The sequence below is a fragment of the Halyomorpha halys genome, unplaced genomic scaffold (genome assembly GCF_000696795.3).
Source record: "Halyomorpha halys isolate HHAL.00 unplaced genomic scaffold, Hhal_1.1 Scaffold18.1, whole genome shotgun sequence".
Lineage (NCBI taxonomy): Eukaryota > Metazoa > Arthropoda > Insecta > Hemiptera > Pentatomidae > Halyomorpha > Halyomorpha halys.
Window position 1 is genome coordinate 456,518 of NW_027114407.1, and position 18,440 is coordinate 474,957.

Sequence of the window (18,440 nt, forward strand, 5' to 3'; positions counted from 1 at the left end):
AACTCTGGTGACATAGTTTTGCCATACCAAGTTTCACCCTCTAAATTAAAAAAAAATGTGGGTTTTAAGGATAGTGCCAATGGGATCTTGAACACCTTTTGAAATGTTTATGAATCAGGTTTGATCCTTACTTTTAATGTGTAATTTTTACGAGGAGTGAGCTGATGTTTTGTTAAAAAGTGCCCACCGCTGAGCTGCGAGCTCCTGGTATAAATAACCAATCAGGGTTCATCATGCGACCGTCATTGATTTATTATACCACGAAACCGGTTTATTATTCCGACTTCCTGTCCGATTTTAGGGTCAGGTTACTCTTCCACATTAAATTTTTAGAAAAAAGTTTCGCCTTATAGTTTCGGTTGTGCAATACTGTTTATATTAATTAGCAGTTAAAATTGTCACTGATAATTACTAAACAAACAATTATAAATAGTCAGTAAAATGATAAAAAGTTATCAGAATACGGATTTAATTTTAGTATTTTAAGGAAATTAGAGTTTGATGTTGCTCAATGAACCAAAGTGGTAGCTGGTAAATATTTTGTTCTTGTTCATAACTGAGTGTTCCATCCACAAAGTAATCATCACACATTTGAAAATATATAAAAACAATAATAATCGTACAGAAGTATAGATTACTTTTTCAGCTGTTTTTGACAAATGGGATACAAAAAGCATAGGAATTTCATGGAGCAGTCTCTGACCTCAATTTCGATTCTTAACTTATTCTTAGAACTTTAATAAAAAATATTCAAACATTAGAAAATTTATTACGTTTTTATATCTTTAAATATAATTTTCATAAACGTTCCAGATTGGCGTATGAATCAAATTTGACGTTGTTTTTTTTCAGTAGATCCTTTAGCCCACGACTTTCGTACTTACTCAAAAGGGAAGGGCAATGCTGTGTAAAGATAATTTGTGTTATGATTGTTGAATGCTGCCCTGGTCCTTCGAAATATCCGTCACAGATGGCCTCCCTCATAGTACAAGAGCCCTATAAAAAATTCAGCAACAGAAAATCTGAGAGCATAATTTAAAGTAGAGTAAATTTGCTAAAATGTAAGCCCTAATAGAGCTATTTATGTTCAAGTTCTCGAGATATAGCTTTTTAAAAAGCAACATTCCATAAAAATGTACTGAAAGATCAGTAGTTAGAGAATTTATTTTGAAAAATCTACATCTCAAAAACCATTTGACCTACAGATGTCTATTACCTGTCAAATTAAAGCTAGTTTAATGAGCTATAAAGTAGTTTATGATGTTTATTTTCGTAGGAGTAGTAGTTTTCATTAAATTTGCTAAAATAAATTGATTTATAGTTGTTCGGACAAATTTTCATTTGCTAAATTTATATTCATATCTGAATACCATAAAAACTACTACCCCTACGAAGATAATTGTCATAAACTACTTTATAGTGAGTTAAATTTCCTTTATTTTGAGAGCTGGCAGACATGTATACGTCTTATGGATCTAGAGATATATTTTTTCAAACATCAAACATTTTATACGAACAACTAGAAATTAAAATTTTGTGAGGTTATTTTGCCAAATATCATAAAAACTACTACTCCTACAAAGATAAATATTATTAACTATTTTATAGTAAATTTAACTAGCTTTAATTTGAGGGTTGGCCGACATCTGTACGTCCAATGGCTTCTGAAATAAAGTTTTTCATAAATCAAACTTATTGTCCGAACAACTACAAATCATTTTATTTTAGCAAATATCATGATAACTACTATTCTTACGAAGGTAAAGGTCATAAACTACTTATAGTACATTAAACTTGCTTTAATTTGAGTGCTAATAGACATCTGTACGTCAAATGGTTTTTGAGATATAGATTTTTCAAAATAAATTCTCTGACTACTGATCTTTCAGTACATTTTTATGGAATGTCGCTTTTTAAAAAGCTATATCTCGAGAACTATTGGACGTAAGTAGCTCTTTTAGGTCTTAAATTTCAGCAAATTTACCCTTCTTTAAATAATGTTCTTTTAGATTTTCTACTGTTGTTGGTAGTATTTAAGATATTGAGGTCTTTTTAAGGTTTTAAAACAGCCGCCATTTTTTATTCCTCCTACCTATACTTGGCAGACTCATCAGTTTTGACTAGTAATTATACATAGTTTTCATTAAAGTAATCAAAAATTGGGGTGAGATAACTGCCTTTCTTTCTTCCCGGCTCTTGTACTATAGGTAATTGGGACTAGTTGCAATTCGATCCCCCCTGCTCTAACATTAAATTTCGGTCTTATCAGCCATAAATCTCTTAATATTGTGTCTTGGGGCTCTCATAACCTTGAAAATTGGTACCTAATCCTTCAATGTATTTGGAGAGGGAAATCCTGAGTGTTTGCTTTGACAGTGCGACAGACTTATTTGGTTAGACTAGTTCATAGCTGTCGATGTGAAACGTAATGTCTCTGGTCTGCATTTATATGATTTTATCTTTTTTTTTTTCCTGCTGATGTTTAAATAATCAGCGAAACACTGGCTGCTTAGTTATTTAAAATAAAGTTGGTGTTCCATTTGACAAATACTTACCGTGCAAGTCTGTCGCACATGCACGGGTAATTGATAATACTATCAAGCAAATCCTGATGATACGATAGCAAATATCAGTTTACACGATGTTAATGGCTGCGACAACGATTACTATTGTCGCGACACCTCGGCTTTAGGTTGTGTTATCGACTATTGATATTGATATTGATAATATTCAGTAATTGAAATTATTGTTGTCGGATTGAAGTGCCAGCGAGTAAACTCTGGATGGTTATGTTATTGATTGGGAAATCTATTTATCCAGAGGTTACTTGAAAGTTCTATGTATTCTGAAAATTATTCAGTAAATTCTTTAAGGGAAAATGACATAATCTTCATGAAATTTTAAAGTCAGTACGCTACGTTTATTGTAAAAATGTTAGGTTGAAGACAATTATCTTAATTGTCCCTTTATAGATTTAAGAAATTGCTCGGAAAAAAAGATGCGGTCAGGGTCGAAATCAATTATTCAGATCGATATTGAGCTGTTTCAACTCCATATTAGCTCGAGCTTAAATTGTCTATAGGTTAGATTCAATTCTCATTATCGTCATATAAAATAAAAGTTATGTTTACAATAATATAATACAAATACAAAAATATATATCGTATCTTGGGGCTACTTAGACCCAGCAGATAATAGTGGAGGAGGGTTATAACACAGGAGTCGGATAATTTTAAAAATTAGTACCACACTAAACACGAAAACGCATTTCTGGGGGTTCTAAAACTGTTACTAACTAGAAAATCTATTTAATAAAGCAAAGTTAGGTTTTTTTTTTTTTTTTGTTTTTGTTTTGCATATATATCCTAAACAATGGCTATTTACGATGAAGTTATGATATAGAAAATTAAAGAGTATTATTATGTACTATAACTTAGTAGTTATGTTAGGTCAAGCAGAAAGTCGTAAACCTTCCATTGTCGTAAAAATAAAAAACTTCATTTTTTTTATTTTAATTTTTGGCAAAAACATATATGTAGTAGTATATGAGTCCACACTAACCACCAAATGATTTTTTGACAGTTCTAAAATTGTTACTATTCAGCTAATTAGTTTGATAAAATAAAGAATTGCGAAAGTTTTTGTCGCCTTTAAATATAAATTCTCGTTTTTTACTTACAAAGTATAGCATATTGCCATGTACTAATTCAATTTTTATATTTTGACACATTTGGGATCAATTTATACCTCTATGTATGTAGAGAGCGAATGGTGGTATCGGCGTTGAACCTTTATTATTATTATGGTATAACTAGGATGTGATAGTAATTTTTTCGATAAAATCAACCGAACTGAAAAGCCACTTTATAGAATCGATTTTTCACTTATTTTGAAAACCATTTCAACCATTTTGATCAAACTCGACATATAAAATGAAATAGTCTTTAATATCAGCTTGGTCTTATCCTCATTAAAATAGCCAGGCAGAGCTTAAATGACGAACCTTTAAAAAATCAACCTCGAGAGTACCTAAAATTTTGTTTATTTAGAAAAATTAACCACTTTGATTTGTAAACAATTATAAAAAATGTAAAAATATGGACTATAAAAGAATTTATCAACTAAAGGAGAAATAAGCATTTTAGAGACTGCAAAAGCGGAGACAGCCGAACGTATCCGATCTTTCCCGATGGCAATTATTCCTCATAGCTTTGTTATATTTTGTTGAAATTTAACATTCTTAGCTGGAATGAAGTTGATATTCGTTATTCTCATCTCGAGACACCCTAAAATACGAATTTTAAAGCAGTAGAAAAAATATTGCTCTAAATGTTCACCTTGAAGTGCGGTAAGTGAAAGGAGATGATACGCGCATATTTTTTTATGTGCCAAATTTTTTTATCTTAGAACCAAGAAATTTCTAATTTAATGTCAATCAGTGAGTTGGGAAGTATTTACATGCTTCCAAAGCATCATTTACAGAGTGTGAGTTCAACTTTTTCTATTTTCATTTTTTCTTGACGAGTATAGTCGGTGTAAAAAGTGTGTTTAAGTGGCGAAACTACTGGTAAAAGAAGAGCCCGGCGGAAATAAGTCAGTTGTTTCACCCTAATTTATGATTACTTTACTGAAAAATAGGTTTAGTAAGTAGTCAAAATTTATGAGTCCACCCTATGTTATGTAGTTAGGAGGAATAAAAATAGCGTCTGTTTCATAAAGTTAAAAAAAAAATCTTTAAAATTTCTTACGACACTAGAAAACCTAATAAAACATCATTTAGTCGAGCAAATTTTCTAAAATATGAGCCCTAATTGAGCTATTTACGTTTAATAGTTTCCGAAGTAGATTTTTTCAAAAAGCAAAAACATTTCCTAAAAAAATAACGATAAAACAGTTGTTCAAGTTTGTAAATCTATTTTGTGAAAAACTGTTTGTGAGGAATCAGGCGTACAAATGTCTATTAGGACTCAAATAAAGCTGAGTAAAAAGTTGTGATGGGGATTTTTGCTAAATGTTTAGGATTTTCCAGGAAATTATAGGATATTCAGATTTCTACGGAAAAAAAAAAATTATCAACAAAATTAAATATTTTTGGCGATTAGCTCAGGAAGTGTACATTTTCTTCATGATTATTATATACCAGTCGAGTTGTCTGTGTCCGAAGAATAAGAAAAAAATATTATTTATTCAATTAAATTATTTTTTATTAATTAAAAATAAAAAAAAGTGAGGATTTTTGTACAGTAGGTCAAAAAAATATTTTAATGAAAATCAAATCATATTAGTTTATAACGCCGCCTACAACTTTTAAATACCATTTATCAAAGAAATTAAAAAATTTTGAAGTTAATTTAATATTTGATATTTACAACTATAATAAATATATACAATAAGTAAATACGATTCGAGTTATATTAATGTCATAATACAGAAATGTGGATAATTCAACCATTGGTATACTCCAATATAATTATATCCAACCATGGGTAACATATTATATAACATATATATTATATAATATACATATTATATATAACATATATTATATAATTAACATATTATATTATATCTAACCATTGGTAACTTCAATATAATTTATTTGAAGGATTTTTCTCTCTCTCTGTATCCAGTTCTCATCAATCTATCTACATCCCTAAATCTAGCAATTTCAAAGCATTGCTGGGTCCGCTAATCGTCATTAAAAACATCTATTAGTGAGAAAAAAATAGCAACATTTAGATAGTAAATTTTCAACTTTGATAAATAAATAACAAATTTATGGAATTATAAATGTGTTACTTATGTACTTCCTCAAATATTCATATAGTTTTAATTATAGCATTAGTATAAGATTATACCATTATATCACTTTATCCACTTATTTCAATTTTGAAAATCACCTAGGAAAAATTAAATATGATAACTATCTGGATTTAATATTAATATTCTAATATTAAAAATTAGAATTTAAAATTTGTTTTTCTTATTTTATTTTTTATTCTTGTTTCATCACAGCATCAATTCACAGCGATCTACTCATGAATTATTAAAATTAATTTATTCCATGAGGATTTCTTGTTGAACGATTTACATGAATGGATGAAAAATGAATAGAATTTAATGGAGACAAGTAGTACACACAGTTTCATTATTCTTGCTCGAATATTGGCATTTTTCCCAGGTATTTTGTTCAATTTCACCAGGGATTTGCGTATATATTTATATATATCATATTGCGTATCATCGCACCACATTTTTAATTATTCTTTGAAAGTTTCCATCTAAATTCATTTTATCATTATCTTAACATATAAAAGATTAGATAACTTGAGCTTCACCATATTTAAAAAATGACAATTCCTATAAAGTTGAAATTATTAATGGTGGTTCCCCTCATGCTAAAATGTGTGAAAAAAAAATCAGTCTCTAAGCCTTTTAGAAAAAAAATAATTGTAAAACTTATAGGGACTTCCCAATAGTAGCTTACAAAACTTAGGAGAGTAATGCTTTATGCAGCCATGCTGCCCAGATACATTGGGCATACCAATCAATCCATGATCGGACATATATACATTACATGTATGTATATACATATAATAATAATTGTTGGCTGGTACCTTATTGCTTCAATTAGTACTGAGTCGGTTAGAATAGTCAATTAAAAAAAAAAAAAGCGTTTTAAGTAAGTACTTTAAGTAAATACTTTTTGATGAGGTTACATAATCTCGGTAATCTGCTTCTCGTTATTCGTAAACACCACTTATGAAAAAAAAAAAAAAAAAAAAAAACAACTAAATAATTACCTGCAAGACCCAAAGAAAAATCCATGCTATTCGTAAAAAGACAATGGAATTGGTTCCATGTATAGCCTGTAATTTTTTTCTAAATACGTTTAATTATAAACGTACCTCGTTTATTCATACGAGTGTTCTTCATTCTTGGTTTCTTTGACATAAATATTTCTGTATTTTTTTTTTTTTACTTTTCGTTTATAAAGAGCCAACAGCAGGGTAACTTAAGCTAAGTATTGACCGCTTGGCAATCAGAACCTCGGAAACTCACCAATATTTACATTGCCTAGTTTATAATGCTAATTGAAAGTAATCAGTGTTTCCGTAACTTAAATAATGAAAGTATTTGGAGTTAAAATTCATTCGGAAATCATATTTTAACATTGCAGAGTGTCGAACAGATCCGTTACTAAGGCCTACATCTGGACAAACGACTAACATGGAATCCTCACACTAGACTGTAAAGACAGGAAACTGCACGTCGATTTCGACTATTACAGCACTTAATAGACAAACGGTCAAACAAATCCCATCAAATCACCTTTATCCTTCGTCGTAAACCTACTGCCTGCCCTACAGTTTCATTTAATGATGTTACTCTTACCCCTGTCGAACAGATCCGCTACCTTGGACTACATCTTGACAAACGACTAACCTGGAATCCTCACACAAGACTGAAAAGACAGGAAACTGCACGTCGATTTCGACTATTACAGCACTTACTAGACAAACGGTCTAAACTTCCAACACATTACAAAAGACTGATCTACATGACTGTAATAAGGCCAATCAGGACTTATGGAGTTGAGCTTTGGGGCTCCACTAAACCTTCGAATTCCTCTCGTATTCAATCCTTACAATCCAAAATCCTTCGTAAAATCCTCAATGCTCCTTACTTTGTCACAAATAAAATCATACATAAAGACCTTAATGTACCCTATGTAACCGATCTAGCCCGAACCAGATATCACTCCTTCCATTATAAACTCTCTATCCACTCACCCCCCCTAGTTTCTAATCTTGCATCCTCTTCCATTCCTGACAATCCTCCGAGGCGCCTGAAAAGAAGATGGTCAAGAGACCAGCTAATGTAAAATGTCAGTAGAGTGCTACCAATGGGTAGTTTCTCTACACGCCTGTAACACTCCAATTTAACTTAGATCAGATTTACTATATGTATATACTCTTGTAAGCCTTCTCTTGTAAGGCTCAAGTTAGAATAATTATTTAACTTGTACTTTCTTTTTTACACCTCAGTGAGATATTTTCCTAATTGGATAGGTATCCTTCAAAAGTAAGCTCATATGTTCATCTCGACCCGTCCCTGATTAAATAATTCTCTTAAATTGCTACTACTGAGTACTCTAATCGCCTATTAGTGACTTCAACTTCTTCCTCTTTCACATTTTTTTTTGTTGCGGCTTTTTAGGTTTTGTGCACCTCCATAGACTAATATAGTTGTATTTTTTCTATAGTTTAACTTGCAATGAATGTTTCCTAAATCGGGTATCCTTTGGTTAGCATTACCTGCCCAATATCTGAAAAACATTTATTTATTTCTTCTATATGCTAAGTACTAAAATGGCTCGATCTGTTTTGATAAAGCACAATTAAAGTCCTCCCCTTGAAGACCTTTAAGTACCTTTTGTATACAGAATAAATCAGTGGAAAAAAAGTAGCCAAACAAATTATTAAAAAAAATAAAACTTCGATTACGCACGACTCAAAAAGAGTCTAAAAATATTTTTGGTAAATTATGAATATTGTTATCTGAAAGTAGTTAAATGTCATAATTAAAACGATTAAATCCCATTTGTTCTAGTTTCCTACAAGAATGTGAGAAAAATATGACCTTTGTGACGGAGCTATAGCTCTCACGATTGTCATATATAACACCGTTTTTGTCACCGGTATCTATTTTATCTTCCATGTTTGTAATGTACTAACCCAGTTCATAATCATTATATAATCCAAATTTCACATTTTTATGATCATATTTTTCAAATTCATTTGTATGCCATCTGTGATTCTGGCTGTGTATTTTTATTTTAATATCTGTTTTGTTTTATTTTTTAAAAACTTTGATTTTCACATTTTAATTTTTCACAGCTTTTTTTTTTTTTATTTCGGGCTTTATTATTATTTTTAGAAAATTGATGCGACTAAATCGCAAATGGTTGATGATTCTGTACAGATAGAAGTTGTATTTTATATGTTAAATCTTTAGTATAATAATTTTATAAATCTAAATAATAAAGTAATAATAACTGCATTTTTCTTTTTAGTTCAAAAGGTTTCAATATAGTTATAAAGTTACCAAGTTGGTATATAAATATTTAATTATGTTATAATCTGGATTTTCTATAGCGAGTTTTATTTTTATGAGCATTACTAGCTTACCCGGCAATTCTTAACTATTGCTATATTTGAGGATGGATAAGGAATTAATAAACAGTTGATAGTTTATTATAAATTATTGTGTACTTTATTAGTATAATTTAGTAACATAAATAGTTTTTTAATAAGAATCCTCACTATATTTCAATATTAGTACTATATTAAAACAACTGTGACCGATTGGCATATCAAAGAGTGGTAAAATATTTTTTAGAGCAGACATTCTGCTATGAAGCTATGAAAAGAAAGCATACCACCCCCTTTCCATGGCAAAAGGTAAAATTTTGAAAAAAAATAGAAAAAACGGACGTTAATCGGTCCACTAATTCAAAAGTTTATCGTAGACGAGGTATGGGGAACCTTTGACATGTTGTTGGCCAAACTTTAATGTGCCAATACGTTCGCGGACAACGTTCATAATTCTTAACGATATATATCAGACATGAAATAATACGACATTGTTACTTCCGCCTTCAGCGGACCCTGTAACTCATCTTATACTGCCATACGGCAAACAAAGTCAGTATGTAATCTGTATATATACTATGCATTATATTATATATTTGTAATTGTAATTATATATAAATAAAGATGATTTGAAAATAAAAAAAAAAAAAACGACATTGTTATTATAATAAAATTTATTAAAATAACAAAATGAAATGAAAAAAATAGGTACAACATAATAATTATATCGTGAAATTTTGAATTATTACAAACTACGTTAAATAGTGACACCGAAATCAAAAAGACATCTGAGCTTGAATTTGGGAAACTAATCCATCGATGTTTAGATTAATTCCAATGATACAAAGACGTAAAGAATTTTCCAAATTATCGTCTGTCAACCTTGCAGGATGGTGTGATTTAATAATTCTCATCATTGAAAAGAACTGTTCGCGTTTATAAGTACTGCCAAAAGCAAAAATCAATCTTCTTGCGAATTTTCTGAGCTGCGGAAAAGGTTCTTCTTCGAGGTATTTTTTTTTGTAAAAAACTCCACGTTGTAAAATTTATATTTTAGTAGTGAGTTTTCTTGAATCCTGATCAACTCCATTTTCAAGTATAATGGAGCATTTTACACATTACTTCTTGTTGGAGTAGCAAATAAATTGAAACAGTCTTCCATGTTTTTGAAATCGCTAAATTCGTTCGAAAATTGCTCCGATAGTAACTTGTTTTCTTCAGCATATAGAGCATATGAGTTCTTAAGCAATATTTTCATACCCAGAGAGCGTGGTGGAATGGTAACTGTTACCAGACAGCATCTGTGCCTCCCACAAGCGGATTTTATTCTGAAACGCTTTCAAATGGGTGTACAAATCATTTACTAACTGTCCTTGTTTTGGGGGTTTCAAATTTAAATCATTCAAATAGCCTTTAAAGTCGACGAGAAATGCTAAGTCACTAATCCATTTTGGGTCACTCAATTCAGATAGTGATTTATCTTTTATTTGCATAAAATCTGCCATCTCATTTCTAAGCTCGTAAAACTGTTCCAACATGTCCCCTTTGCTTATCCATCTGACTTCACAATAATATGTTACGTCGTCATATTCGGCTGCTATTTCATCAAAAACGCCTTGAACTGACGATGGTTAAGCCGTCATGATCGAATACAATTTTTGTTTTTTTGTTTTTACTACCACATTCATAACATTCTGGAGTCGAATAGACTTAAAATACAAGTTCTGTTGGTGGATAATGCAATGGAGGACTATCAGATGATGTTCTTTGTACATTTAATTCAGTTGCTTTTTCATTATAAATCCCGATGAAACCTTTACGTAAGACGACCATCAACTAATTATGACCATGGCAGGCCAAAACTTGTGAATACCTTTTGAACTTCATTAAAAATGTCCTCTCCTGTAGCGGTTCCTTTTAGCGGCTGTAAAGCAAGCAATTCCTCAGTAACAGTGAACTCTTTATCAACACCCTAGGTGGGTTACCCTAATCAAAGATTCCACGATTCTCTTTTATATATATAAATGTAATAATACGGTGACTATGGTAACGCATTTGATAACGACTATCATCGCTGTATGATCGGTAATACTGGTCCGATTAAGGTGATTTTTCTTATTCTTTTGTCGATGTCGGCTGAAAGAGCAGGCATTCAGCTTTCCAACTGTTATATTAATCTACGGATCGGAAAGAATGAACAGGAGTTATGAACGATTATATAAAAAATAGTACCTGGGGAAAAAAAAATTATCTGATAAATCGAGGTGAAAAATTCCTAATTTTTAATTTCTTTGAAAAATGGTATTTGGTACTTTGAGACGAAGTTAAAAACGAATATGATGAAAAAAAAAAAAGTATTGATCTACTTTACCCCGAGCCAATTGTTCAACAAATTGTTTTTATTCATAACTTTTTTTCAATGCGGGAATTAAGGGATTTCATTGTCTTTAAATTTTTTTATGGTGAAATGGAACATTTAGAAAGAAACTGCTATGATGAGTAGGTCAAAGTATTTTTTTACAAAAAATAGATTTTCTTTCCAACTTATTGATTTTCTCACCTAATAATTTGCTTGGGTGTTAAAGGGGCTTTAAGGACCCTGCTCGGAGCGTGGTGTTGCAAGAGCAGGACCCAGGCAGAGGAGGCCAGGACCCAGTAATGGGTTGTCGCGCCGATTGATGATGAATAATTTGCTAAGAAAATATCCGCTCAGGATAAAAAAAGAGGTGTTTCACTTGAAATTAAATAATTAATAACATTATTAACAGTTAATTTTCAAAAATATCATTAAAAATTGCGGAATATTTTCTTGTTAATGTATATTAATTTTAATAAGAATATGAATAAGGATTTTATTCTTCCTCAAGAAATACATTCAAAGCAAACCATAATCGACAAATATTTTCCGATCAGTCATTACGGTTTGTATGCTCTTTGATGTTACATAAGGTTATTTGAATGTTCATTGTTCCTACGTATCTTATCGCTTAGGTTTCGTAAGTTCTGTTCTGTAAAGTTACTTCTGGGACAATTAGGCTATAAAATGACTAGGAAACCAAGGTGTTATATGACTATAAAATGACTTGCAAAGAGTCGATCCCGAAATAGGTTATACAATAATTAAGTATGCCGAAAGTTGACTTTAGGAATTATGGAAGATGATGTAACTTAAATCAATTCATGCTCATGTTACTCAATTATAACTTAAATAAAAACTAGTTATATCAAAGAAAATTTAAAATAAGTAAGTTCGTTAATTTAATTTAACGAATAGTAAATTTACTAAAAAGCCGCACAGCGGTATGTATGGGAGCGGCAGAAACTCTGATTGTATAATCATACAGAAATTTCAACATGGGTATTTTTTTGAGGTAGTTTACATATAAGATTGTTTACTTATATGTTTCAAACGTTCAAACGAGCTTTCATAAATTTGTAAATAAAAAACCTATTTCTTGACATTATTTTACTAACTTTCTAGAAAGCTGGAGATAAAATAAATGTAATATGCTTTATGTTGAGCCCTACGTAATATTAATTTGAACAAGCTCGGAAGAAAATAAGTTGTTACACGAAAAATTGTTAAACTTTCGTTTTAGTCATAGTATAAATACTTGCGCTAAGCTTTTATCAATGAGCCAAACTGGAATTAAAACGTTGCAACCCTGGTTTAAAGATAAATGCAACAACTAGCTGTGATAAACAGCAATTGTCCTAATTATCTCGTAAATTCAAACTTTCACACTATAATAGCGTAAAGATCACTATAATTTATTATTTATTTCATATTATGTATGTAGATAAGAAGGTTATTTTATTTTTAATGAGGTGTAGATAGTTGACCGTAGATTAATGATTGGAGAAGATAGTCGGGGGTGCGGTCAGCAAAGAAACAACACAAATAAACAAAAAAATATTTATTTATGCCGACGTTCGACCTGCCGAGTTTCAGGTCTTCATTAGGGCTATAAAACAAAAGAGATAAAATTTTATATTTCTCTAAATGATGGTTGTTATCTCTTTTGTTTTATAGCCCTGACGAAGACGTGAAACGTAGGTCGAAACGTCGGAATAAATATATTTTTGTTTATTTTTTGCTGACCGCACCACTGACCATCTTCTCCAATCAATCAATTATTTTATTTTTAGTAGTTTTTAATTTCCTTTGCACTACCTTTGATTTTTTTTTTTTTCATTTCCGAAATGTGAGTTTCAAATAATAATGGAATCCGCTATTTTAAAAATGTCCGAAATGTAGGATCCAGATCAGATTCTCATGAGCTCTCAGACACACAAGCTCAATGATGAGTCAATACCTGTAAAAGTGAGCTTTAAAATAAAAAAAATAATAGGTTTTGGAAACGAATTGCATCGCCCAGAAAAGTTTGAACTGGAACTCTCATATTTTCTTCTCTCAATAATCCCTCCATTTTTCCTATTTTTACATTTCAATTCTTGTGAAATGGTTGGAAATGTTAATGTTAAAGAATTATGTTTTAAGAGTTCTTTCTTTTTGTAATTTTTTCATGGTTTGTATACATTAATATAACCATGAAATCAATGTTTATCTGCTTTCAAACAAAAATTGGAGACGAATTCGACATTACTGTACTGTAGAGCTTTGTTGTTTATTTATCTTTTTTAATCTGGGAACAAGCTTTGTCATAGTTATAAAATGCGATGGTCTGGAACGCGGGTAGAATTAAAACATACTATTTAATACGTGTTGGCGTTTCGGACAACATTGTTAACCTTCTTTAGGGGAAAAAGAGTTGAGAGAGTTCGTGGTGTGAGGGAAGTTGGAGTGAAAGGAAAACAGAAAGAAGATAAGGGAAAGGTCAGGACATATTTCACTCAATTATTTGATTACTATAATATTAATAGTGTAGGGTTTTAATAATTAATTATCCCAGGTTTTTTCCGGTAGTGAAAACTACTTTACTTCTTCCTCCACTATAGCACTTAGCTCTGGGATTTCCCTCAAACTTTCTCATATAAAATCATTTTTTATCCGAGATTTTTCCTATCCGAAATATGCTGAAGGCAAATCGCCTAGCAATTTAATAACGTTCTTGAATATTTGTGGGCAATGTATGGGGTCTCCTCGGGCGGATGAAATGATTTCTAATCACTATTATGCTGCACTCAGCAAATCGTCAAAAATAATATTTAATATAAAAAAAGTCATACATTTGAAGTTTATTTTAAAATTGTCATTTTTGACGAATAACACGAAAAAAATATTACAACATAATAAGGGGAGAGTAATCCTTGCTCTCCCCCCCCCCAACGTTGAACTAACCCCCTTTAATAAATTATACAAATGTCAATTTCATTGTACTTCTCCTTCTTCAAACTGTACAACTGTAATTTACATGTATTCTGTAGTTCAGATTGTATTATATTTTTCAATATAGTGTGATAAATATAAATATATTTTGTTTCATTTTCTTTTTTAACTTTTAACTGCTAAGGCTTTAAGTTTTCGACTCGATAAGAGAGTAAAATAAAATACAAATAAGACTTTTTTAAAACTTTTTTATAGAATAGAGAGAAAATAAATTAAACAGATTTAAATAAAATATAATAACATATCGAAGAACTTTGTTGTATGTGTTGTTACTCAAATTGATATTAACCATTCGTAATAAAAAAAATATCAATTAGTAATAAAACATAAATTGATAAAGTCACATTAAAACATTTTTTTATCACATATCAAGGAACACATTTGCTCCACTTATCTTTCTTTGTGAGTAAAAAAATAAACAAATTATGAAACACGGATGCTTCGGATTGCTGAAAAACAGATTATGTAGGGAATGACATCTCAATAAAATAGTTGATTATCAATCTGAAAACTAATTTATATCAGATTATTTCTTTTTCAAATTGTGTATAGTTAATAATAATAGAGTTATACACTATGGAATTATACAATAGGAAATGAACGCTAAGCTTAACTGCCTTAGCGACAAACTGTACCAAGGAAATAAAAACGATGAAATAATAAATTAGATGGTAAATTCTAATAAATTGAAAACTATGTGTATCCATTTTTACAAATGTTATAAGAATAAAATATAGATCCATTTACATTACTTATGACTTCTGTTAGTGTTTACTTACATTACATGAACACACCAATTGAAGGTTTATTCTTGAAATAAGTTTCGAAATTCCTAAATAACAAATAAAATTGTAAAAAAAAAATAAATAGAAATAAGCGTTTTAACTTATTCCTTTCTAAACTCAGAATGGTTATATAGTATTTTATGAGAAGTGGATAGACAGGAAGTTATGAATGAAAGAAGCAATGGAATTCCATAAGGTTGTGGTTCTTATTAGGATCTGACAAAGTATTATTTTTTTAATTATTTGTTTAGTGTTTCATGAACTTTATATAATATTACTGTTTTGGTCGTTTTTGTCATATTTTTAAATTGTAGTTTTAATTAATTTAACGGAGCTGTTGTAGAACCGTAAAATGGCTTAACTTCGCCCCCAAAATTTTGGGTCGTCATTTATTTTCAGTTTATTGCTAAGAGAATTTAAAAAATGATTTAGTACTTTCTTGTTAGATTGTGGACTTGTAGTTTCCAAAAACCATATCATTTTTATTTATATATTGTTAGAGACATTTTTTTTATTTCTAAAAGTCCGTTATAGCTACGTCACCTTGTAAATAGGATTCTTTACCCTAGCATTATTTTCTTATAATTTTACAAATGGGAATGTTTATTTTGTCAATTTAGACATATGAAATTTATTTATGACATGGTTGGTAGGAGGAATGTATAAACTTACCAAACCTATCAATATTATGCAGTATTACCTGAGAGCGAAGGAAAAATAAAAACACCTCTTAATCATCCAAATCGTAACACTATTCTTTGGAATTAAAGTCTATGTATTGGGAAAAATGATGCCGCTTAGGGCAAAATTAAACGTTTTTACGGTATTTTGTAGTCATTTTTATTTATTATGTTACCATTTGTAAGTATTATGTTGTCATTTGTATGTATCATGTAGGCATTTCTATGAATTATTTACAGTTGAATCTATATGGTATGCAGTGTATAGCTATCTTAACCAAGCGGACAAAACATAACATAGTTTATGATTTAGACTTTCAAGATATTTTCTTTTATCCTGAAGACAGCACAAAACTTACTAGTACTGTATCATGACCACGTAGTATATAGTTACATTTATCATACTTGGTGCATTAACAAATTTATAAACAAATAACCTGGACATTTTTTTTTCTAATTAGTTAAAACTAGGAACTTGAACCAATATCGTAGGTTCTCAAATTAATTTGATAGGATTCATATTACGTATATGAACTGACTTTGGGTATCCAGTAATTCCTAAAATGATTAACAAATAATATGTAGACCTGAGCGGTAGCCTTGACATTGTTCCTCTTGAGGCAGGTAAGGACGACTTCAGCGAGGCTGAGGGTCGGGTCCAACTCCTGCGCGGGGGGACCAGAGATATACTTCACCTTTGCCGTCATGTCCAGCTCTGCCGCTCCTCAACTCCCCACCCCTACCTCCATCCCCACCATGTCTTCTTACCCCCTGACTTAAACCAATGATCTTCGTAGGAGTTGATACCAATTATGCCATAGGTATTTTTAAATTTTAGTGCAAAACAGTTTGATGAGGTTCTCATAACTATATATTAATTTAATTTGCTTTGTAGATTTCCGAATGCCATTTACACATAGATACTTTTGTGGAGGCATTATACAGAAAGGTAAAATGGGATTCTCGGAATCCAATCTACCCTCCAGACCTACTTGCCGATGTTAAACAAAGACTTTCCTTACAGCTCTGTCCCTCAATACAGCAACTTTTTTTATTTTATATATAACACGCCGAAACCACAGGGTGAAAGAAAGTTCAAAGTTCCTTGAAAAAAAGACTTCACCTGCTTCGAGGAGGATTGTTGCATTGACACCGACGGATTCATTAGATACGCCGATATTGTCGCATTTATGTAAATTGGAGGCACGGATCTGGTCTTGGATCCGACGGTAAGATTTGAGAGTAATGACCTCCAACATGGAGGGTGAAGTGGAAAAGGAAAAAAAATTAAATATATGAAAAATGCATCTTCTTCCTGAAGGAAAAATTCCGCGAGACCTTCGGAGAGAGATAGTTCACCATGAGAGGCCTCTGGTTTGGATCTCGCGGAACAATACAAGATAAAACAAGGAGCTTCTTAGAAGGCCTAGGTGTTTGCATCGGGGATGGGATCTTGGTGAAAATATTATTTTGGACTCCCTGGGAATCATACCTGCATGAAAATTAGCTCTGAGATTATTCATTCTTTTATTTATTTTACCTGTCGATTTGTGTGTTTTGACTTATTTATTCAATAAATTATTTTATTATTTTTTAAATTTATTTCTCCATTTAAATATTTCTTTTAACCAACCTATTATTATATTTTCTTTTAAATCTATATATTAGTTTTGTTTTGGTAAAATGTATTTATTTGTTTGTTTTTCTGTAAACTGATCTACTGCTGTGACTATTATTTCTCTTGTTTGATCTCATATTGCTGTCTAATAGTGAATTTGTTTAACGTGAATTGGGGTGAGTGAATTTTTCGATCAAATGAAATAAAAATTGTGAAATGGTGAAATGGAAGAGAAGGGGAAAGAAGAAAGGGAAAGAAAAAAAAGGGAAAGAAAAAAAAAGGAATAAATTGAAATATTTGTATTTAGCATGAAGACTGAAATTGATTGTAAAAGGAAACTGTGGGGGAAAAAACTGTTTTCTTTCTTTTTTATTATGTCATATAAATACATATATGTAATTTATATATGTCCGATCACGGGTTGATTAGTATGCTGTGTAATGTAGCAACGCGATGTATTTGGGCAGCATGGATGAATAAAGCATTTCTCTCTCACCAGATCTAAAATATTTAATTTCTTTTTAATTCTATCATGGTTTATATCAATTGCGGTAATTGAAATTCCTAGCTATATTAATGATTAACATCGTGGTTGTCTAAACACCAACTCAATTGATATACAAATTTACAACCCACTAATTAAATTTAGAGGAATTTTAGGGAGCATTAAACGCTAATAATGCGAAAACAAAAGTTTATATGACCAAATTTTGACTGATATTCAAGTTTTATACTTAGAAAAAACCATTATATTTGGTCCATAGGAAGCCGCTGAATGTGCCTAAATATAGCGAGGAAAATATATAAAACATATTTATCAAAAAAAAAAAAGACTGTATTACATAGTATATA

At 30.7% G+C, this 18,440-nt stretch overlaps 2 protein-coding genes across 2 annotated transcripts in view; one reads left to right on the forward strand and one right to left on the reverse strand.

The window, feature by feature from the left end:
* The window catches only part of LOC106680771 (luciferin 4-monooxygenase), a gene marked incomplete at its 3' end in the record, with an annotated part of 52,631 nt that extends 35,925 nt beyond the window's left edge, over positions 1–16,706 (reverse strand). The window contains 1 exon segment of the mRNA XM_014420702.3: positions 16,558–16,706. Within this exon segment, the coding sequence (XP_014276188.3) occupies positions 16,558–16,677 (120 nt within the window). The 5' untranslated portion in view covers positions 16,678–16,706.
* Positions 1–18,440, forward strand: part of LOC106680392 (ATP-binding cassette sub-family C member 4) — a 79,274-nt gene that overhangs the window by 29,294 nt on the left and 31,540 nt on the right. The gene's annotated exons all lie outside the window — the stretch shown is intronic.